Here is an 8,281-nt window from a genome sequence, read left to right as displayed (position 1 = left end):
GGTTGGAAGCTTTGCTTCATCAAGCATTGTACGTGCAGCTTCAATGAGAGTTCTATTCTTTCTTTCAACAACTCCATTTTGCTGTGGAGTTCCAGGAGCAGAAAATTCCTGCTTGATTCCATGGTTTTTGCAGAACTCTTCCATTATCAAATTCTTGAACTCAGTACCATTATCACTTCTTATTATCTTCACAGAATCTTTGACCAATTTATCCAGTTGCCTGACATGATCAATCAAGATATATGCAGTTTCACTTTTTGTGTGCAAGAAATACACCCATGTGTATCTGGTGAACTCATCCACTATGATCATAGCATATTTCTTCTTTGCAATAGACATGACATTTACTGGACCAAATAGATCTATATGTAGTGGGTGATAAGGCTCAAGAATTGATGATTCAGTCTTACTCTTGAATGAGGATTTCCTTTGTTTAGCCTTCTGACAAGAATCACAAAGGCCATCAGGAGCAAATACTGACTTTGGTAGTCCTCTCACAAGATCTTTCTTGATTAATTCATTTATATTGTTGAAATTTAAATGAGAGAGTTTCTTGTGCCAATTCCAGCTTTCTTCAATTAATGCTCTACTCATCAGACAGATTGTAGAACCATCAGTACTTGTTGAAAGCTTGGTTTCATAAATGTTACCACGCCTGTATCCTTTCAGAACAACTTTGCCTGTAGATTTACTTACAACTTCACAGTGTTCTTCAAAGAAATCCACATGATAACCTCTGTCACAGATTTGACTAACACTCAACAGATTGTGTTTAAGTCCTGAGACTAGAGCTACTTCTTTAATGATGACATTCCCAAGATTGATATTGCCATATCCCATTATTTTCCAATGTTGCCATCTCCATAAGAAACACTTGGGCCAGCCTTCTCCACAAAGTCTGATAGCAGGGCTTTATTTCCAGTCATATATCCTGAACATCCACTGTCCAGAACTAGGATATTTTTCCTATTGCCCTGCAATCACAAAGACCACTAATGATTAGTTTTAAGGACCCAAACTTGCTTGGATCCTTTGGCCTTATTAAGTTTGTTAACATTTGCAGCGGATTTAGCATCAGAGTTTATGTTAACATTTTGCTTATCATAATTTACACTATCAGACTTTGAATCAGAACTTACACTAGAAGGAACAATGATAACTTACTTTAAAGAAAGTTTTATTTGATAATAATCATAGTACAAACTATGATACTCCTTACAAGTATAAATGGAATGCCATAAACTACCACAATGAAAACAAGGATTTTGTGGCTTATATCTAACAGACTGACTCTTAACTCCTGACTTTGAAGGTAAGGAGTTTATGTTCTTATTCTTCCTGCAAAAAAAAGCCAGATGGTTAGAACTTCCACAGTTATGACACATTTTTCTAGGAGCATCAGGAACAGGCTTATAATCATTGCTTTTATTCACACCTTCTTTTCCATTCCTATTTTTCCTAGGTGATTTTACCTTATTTGCATTCTTAACATCTTTCAGCTTATGCTTAAGCTGCTTCTTTGTCATTAAGCCTACGTTTACTTCAGTTGTCTTTTCCTGTTTTAATTTGTCAGAAGTTATTTCTTTTTTAACTTCTGATTTCTCAGTATCAGACTTTACAGCTACAAACTTAACAGGTTTTAACTTTGGCTTTTGTTTAACAACTATAGGCTTAATATCTATAGTTCCTTTATCATTCTTATCCTCTCCATAACCTAAGCCCTCTTTCCAGTTTTCACTACTTAACAAATTCTGAGTTGTTCTGCCAGAGTTAGTCCAAGTCCTGATAATCTCTCTTTCCTTTTCTAACTCAGCTTTTAGAGATTCATTCATTTTAAGTAATTCATCCCTAATATAGAAAGCATCATCTCTATCTTTCTGAGTTTGATGGAACATGACTAACTCTTTTTCTAAATAATCATTCCTCTTTTTGCAAGCAAGATTTTCAGAAGTTAATCTTTTACATGTTAAAGTTTGATCTCTATAGCTAATGAGCATGGTTTTAAGATATCTTCTTAACTCATTAATATCATCAGTATGAAAGATATAAGTAGTTTGAGGTACCTTTAACTCAGCAGCTTCAGAACTGCTTTCAGCATTTGCGATCAAGGTATAATTCTCCTCACTTTCAGAATCTGAGGTGTCTGTCCAGCTTTTGTTCTTTGTGACAAGAGCCTTGCCTTTGTCACTCTTCACTTTCTTGCAATCAGGAGATATGTGGCCTTTCTCACCACAGTTGTAGCATTTGACATTTGTATAATCTCCTCTGTCAGACTTTCCTCCTTTGCCCTCAGATTTTCTGAAATTCTTCTTATCAGAACTTGCACCTTTCCTGGAAAACTTCTTTTCCTTCCTGAACTTCCTGTATGCAATCTTTCTGATTCCTTTCACCATAAGGGCACACAGCTTCATCATCTCTTCATCAGCATCCGTCTCAGGCAAGCTTTCAGATTCTGAGTCATCATCACTATCAGAACTTGATGACTCAGTATCAGACTTTGTGAAGAGAGCTTTATCCTTGCCTTTACTTGAGGTAGATGCCTTGGGGGATTCTTCTTCAGCCTTAAGAGCAATTGTCCTTGACTTTCCTCCTTTCATCTTGCTTCTTTGTTCCATCTCAAGTTCATGAGTCTTGAGCATCCCATAAATTTCATCAAGAGTCGTTTCATCAAGATTATAGTTGTCTCTTATTGTTGTTGCCTTCAAATCCCAGCTTTCAGGAAGAGCCAACAGGAATTTAAGGTTTGAATCTTCAAGATCATACTCCTTATCAACCAGTGACAAATCATTCAAGAGTTTGACAAATCTATCATATAAATCAGTCAATGACTCATTAGCCTTTGAGTCAAAGTGTTCATACTCTTGAGTGAGTATTGTCTTCCTGTTCTTCTTAATCGTATCAGTTCCCTGGCATCTTGTTTCCAAGGCATCCCATATCTCCTTTGCAGTCAAAAAGTTTATTACCCTGTTTGACATTACATTATCAATGGCACTATGCAGTAAGTGTCGTACCTTAGCATCCTTAGCAATTGATGCGATATCTTCAGCAGTGTAGTTACTCTTCTCCTTTGGTACTGACTTTGTTGCTTCACCTGCAACTGCAACATCAAGCTTGGTTGGTTTGTGAGGCCCTTCCTTGATTCTATCTAAATATTCTAGATCCGTAGCTTCCGGAAACATGGTCATCCTCACCTTCCATATGGGATATTCAGATGGTCTCAATATGGGAACTCTAATAGCCTCATATCGGCTATGAATTTGTGTCTTTGGAGGTTCTTCAGTTTTGGTGGGCTTAGTTGGAGTCTCTACTTCAGACATGATTGTTTTTGGATCTTAAACTGTTTGTGTGTTAACAGATAGGCTCTGATACCACTTGTTAGGTCACACATACACTATAGAGGGGGGTGAATACAGTGTATAGCACAATCAAATCGAACTCTAATAACTCAAGTAACAGAAAACAAACTTTATTCAAAACAATAAACTTTGTTACAGTATGAAACTGTCATCTCTCAGTGATGAACAAATATCACGAGAGATGCTAGGGTTACAATGAATAATCTTCTCGATAATGATAACACTTATAGTGTAAACCCTATGTCTGTGTTTATATACTACACAGTTACAAGATAATCGTTAATTGATATGGAATATAATTCTGCTTCCTAAAATATATCAATCAGATATCTTTTCTTCCAAGTATTCCATTCTTCACGGAATTCCTTCTTCATGCATATCTCTTCTTACGTTTGTCTAGATCTTCTCTTCCTGTAAATCAGTTGCCTTCCTTATCTGAATATTTCCTTTAAGTCCTGATATTATCTTCTGATAAATATCTCATGAACCTTAAGTACTGATGACTTAAGTTCTGACTTCAGTATAAGTGCTGATTTCAGTTAAGTACTGATTTGTCCTGTTTAAGTAAGATCTGAAAAACTAAACATAAATCATATTAGACATGACATTATCAAATATATCTAACAGATAGTATGTGTGTTTGAATAAAAGATGAACTTAGTTTAAAATGAATTAGACAATGGTTTGTAATAAAAAAAGAGTTTGTGAAATTTTGAATGTTGGTTTGTAATAAAAGTAGTTAGTGGTTCTTGTTTTCATACTTCAACCTAAAAAGGTCCTGGTTAGTGTTAAAGGGGTTTAGTTTCATTTCTTTATTATTTATTAATAAGATTGTACAGGTTTGGTGATTAGCTCGTAACCCCCAAACTTATACCACGGGTTTGGAGGGCGTTACAATGATCACCCTCAAAGCCTAATTCACTTTCAGAGTTTGAGTCATCATCAGAGTTTGATGACTCAGTATCATACTTTGCAATCATGACTTTTACTTTGGAGTGATTTTTTCTCACAACTTTCTCCCTTGGTTTCCCTTCAACCTTCAGTGCAACCTGTCTTGCTTTTGGTCATTTCCTCTTGCTCATTTGTTCCATCTCCAGTTCATGAGTATTCAACATGCCATAAATCTCATCTAGAGATGTATCATCAAAATCATAATTATCCCTTATTGATATGGCTTTCAAGTCCCACTTTTCAGGGAGTGCAAGAAAAAACATCAAGTTAGAATCTTCTAGATCATATTCTTTGTCTACCAGTGACAAGTCATTCATCAGCTTTTGAAACCTATCATAGATTTAGCCAAGGTCTCATCATACTTTGAATCAAAGTGTTCATACTCTTGAGTTAGTATGGTTCTTCTGTTCTTTTTTATTGCAGTGGTGCCTTGACACTTCACCTCCAAAGTGTCCCAATATTTTTTGGCAGTTTTGCATCCAATCACTCTATTGGACATGACATTGTCAAGACTGCTATGCAAAATATGTCTTACTTTTGCATCTTTCATAATAGATAAAAAATCCTCATGAGAATAGTCCTTCTTATCTTTATCAACCATCTTCTCTTCTTGGACAGCAACAACAACTGCTAATTTCATTGGCCTGTGAGGACCATCATAAATTATGTTCAGATATTCAGGATTTGTTACTTCCAGACACATAGCCATATTTACCTTCCAAATTGGATATTCGGGAATCTTCAGAATTGGAACCTTAATAGCCTCATTTCTACTCATATTGTAATTGATAGGTTGATTGGCTTATGGTGGAGGTGGGGGATTTTGTTTAGGTCATTTGTCTGTCATTATAATTGATTTTAGATCTTAAACTGGTTGTATATCAACAGCAAGCTCTGATACCAATTGTTAGGTCCTTAATAAAACTGTAAAGTGGGTGAATACAGTTTATCCAGACAAATCGAATTAAGTAATCAACAGAATGAAACAGTTTTGTATTGACCGATAAAAACTGGTTACAAAATTACTCTCTCAAAAGATGAACAATAAACCTTGAGAGCTGCTAGGTTACATAAAAGATATATCAATTCGTGACACATAAAGTGTAAACCTAATATGTGCTTATATACTGCACAACTACACAATAAACAATAAATAAGGAATTATATTCTATTACAAAAAAAAATCCTAAAACATATCCATGTATTGACTGCTATAGAAAATAAAGTCCTACACCGACATATATTATGCAAATTTTTCCTTCTTCGATATCTCCTGACTTTCAGTTGAAGTGACCAAATGTTGATGTCAAATACTGATCAGCAAATGCTAATGATGTCACTTCTACTAAACTTTGATATAAAATACTGATAAATAAATTCTGATAGTTTATATGTTGATATCATCAATTTCTTCTAACATGATTACTTGGCAACTAAAATCTAAAAATAATAATATGTGTATATAAATGTTTAATTACATAAAATAGAGGTTTTGAGTTAGGGATCGCGACGGGAAAACATTAATCCTTCTATCTGCCTCGATTTTCAAAATTTTTATATTTTTTAACCCAATTTCCTCCTCATTTGAGTTGTACCCCAGAAAACTCAAAATTTTTATTTCTGGAAATCAGATCAGGGTCGGTTGGGCCGGGTGAATACGCATCCTTAATTAAGAACGAGAATTATATCATTCTCATATAATATACATAAGGGTGATCTTATCCAAAATTTTGGTAGTAGCTGTTCCTGTACTACCAAATTAATATTGATCGTTAGATCTTTCAATAAATTAAATATAACTGCTGGAATCTAAAATAAAGAAATATTTTATAACAAACTATAAATAGATATTCTAAATTGATTTTTCAATATTTTAAACCAAACAGTATTTTGTATCTTAAATTGAATAAAATAACAATGCAAAATTTATAATTATTGTTTTCTTTAATTTATGGATAATAATTGTTGGCTAAATTTTAAACCATAACTGAATTAAACATTATTTCGTGATTTTCCGGTGGACTGCAAAATCGTCAAAATCTGATTTATAGAACTCAAGATAGAGCCGAAATAAAAATTAAATGAATTTTATAGTTTTTTTATTCATTTGAACTTTAACTTGATTTTTTAACTATTTCAAATTAATAAACATTTGTTAAACGAAAAATAAAATATTTGTGAATTTTATGCGGAAACATTAAAATTTTGATAGCATAACTTAAATTAGTTGAATTTGATCAGCATAATGGGTCTCGTGTTAAAACAAAATCAATATCATATTATATGTGACTTGTGTACTATTAATCAGGGGTAAAACTTATTTTTTAAATTAAAAGTAAATATATGTCGTAAGCACACATAAAATTTTATATATTTTAATTAGTATTATTATTTTTCTCAAATTTAAATATCTCTAAATAAAATTTTAAATATATATGTGTATATGTATGATTATTATATTATATAAAATTTTGAATAAATAAAATTTGCATCTTAAAAAATTTAAAATTTAATTTATGTATTAAAAATATATAATATTAGAAAAAATCCGAGTATCACACAGATTCTAAGCTAATTTGTCAAAGAAAAATAGAACGCGAACAATCTAAGTCCTTTAATTTTTTTCCCTATATTTGCCAAAAATACTTCCTCAATAATTTAAAATTTGCACATGCAAATCTCCTAATTAAAGTATTTTAAGACCAAATTTTCGTGAGATATTGTCAGTTGTCAATTCAAGGCTCCCCGCACGTGCTCCGCTGTAACGTACACACAAATAGTATTACTTTAGTAACATTTTGACAGTAAATCCTTTTTCCTCCTGCTTTCGGAAGTTATGTCCAAATTAAAATAACTCCGAAACGAATTATTAAATCCTTTTTCTAATATGACTCGCAAACACTGGTTTGACCATGATTAACGCAACTAACCCTCATTGTCACCATATATATACAACCTCTCCCCCATAAAAAATCAAAAGCCTAACACAAACACAACTCTCTCTGCACGTATCTATAGAGAGAAACATACACAAAAACACACACGGAAACACAAGAACAATCAAGAAGCAGCGTAAACATATTTGTTTGAGTTTATTATGGCATGTTATATGGATGAAGAAGAGATATACAAGTGCCCTACTCACCCTTCAAAACGCCGTCGTACTGGAATTTGCCCTACTTGTTTACGTGAACGTCTCAACACTTTGTGCCCTAACTGCGCCAACACGCGCCCATGCGAGTGTTGCCCTCCCACCACGTCATCTTTCTCTATATTCTCCAGCGTTCCCTCCGGTGATACCGAGCCCACCATGCGTAAATCAAGATCACTCGCGATACCCTTTCTCAGGTCGCGTTCAAAGTACGCACCGAACCTCGAGTTCACCGCCGAAAAGCCGCCGTTACCTACTGCTGCTCCGATGAATAAGAATATTGTTCCCTCTGTGGCAGAGAGTGGTGGGAGTAGTAGAAGCAAAACGACGTCGTTGTTGTCGATGTTTAAGAAGAGTAAGAAAGTGGGAGAGGAGGTAGAGAAGGAGGAAGAGAGTAATAAAAAGAGTAATGAGTTTATGTTGATGATGAAGAGGTCGAGGTCGTTGAGTGTTGCGTTGAGTTCACGCGCCGGGGAGAGTAAGGCGGCGAAGACACGTGGGTGGCACTTTCCTAGGCCGTTTAGGAATTCGTCAAAGACGGCTAAAGTACTGGGAGAACACCAGGCGTCAGCAATTAAAGTTTGAGTTTATAATTTCTTTCTTTGTTTTTGGGGGTTTTTGTGCCTTGAAAAAGAAGTATAAATGATAGGTATTAGAATTAACAGAAACAATGAATAATCAGGTGGAAGAGTTGTTGGTTTGGTATTTATGCGTGTAACAATTAACGAATATACTCTATATAGAAATTGTTATTTTCGTGTGTAACAAGGATTACCTCTGTATTAAGATGTTATTACCATTGTTACCGATTTTCGATTGGTTC

The 8,281-nt window shown here is 34.3% G+C and overlaps 1 protein-coding gene across 1 annotated transcript; it reads left to right on the top strand.

Annotated features, from left to right (window-relative positions):
- Positions 1-7,266: 7,266 nt before the first annotated feature.
- LOC141672955 (uncharacterized) lies at positions 7,267-8,281 on the top strand. Its single transcript, XM_074479650.1, has one exon. The coding sequence runs from the start codon at positions 7,405-7,407 to the stop codon at positions 8,041-8,043; it is 639 nt and encodes a 212-aa protein (XP_074335751.1). The 5' UTR covers positions 7,267-7,404; the 3' UTR covers positions 8,044-8,281.

This window comes from Apium graveolens, chromosome 7 (genome assembly GCF_009905375.1).
Source record: "Apium graveolens cultivar Ventura chromosome 7, ASM990537v1, whole genome shotgun sequence".
In the NCBI taxonomy this organism is placed as follows: Eukaryota; Viridiplantae; Streptophyta; class Magnoliopsida; order Apiales; family Apiaceae; genus Apium; species Apium graveolens.
This window is presented reverse-complemented; position numbering and strand designations above follow the sequence as displayed.

Bases quoted from the DNA above. Each gene is read 5' to 3' on its own strand.
- LOC141672955 (XM_074479650.1), top strand. From the start codon at position 7,405: ATGGCATGTTATATGGATGAAGAAGAGATATACAAGTGCCCTACTCAC.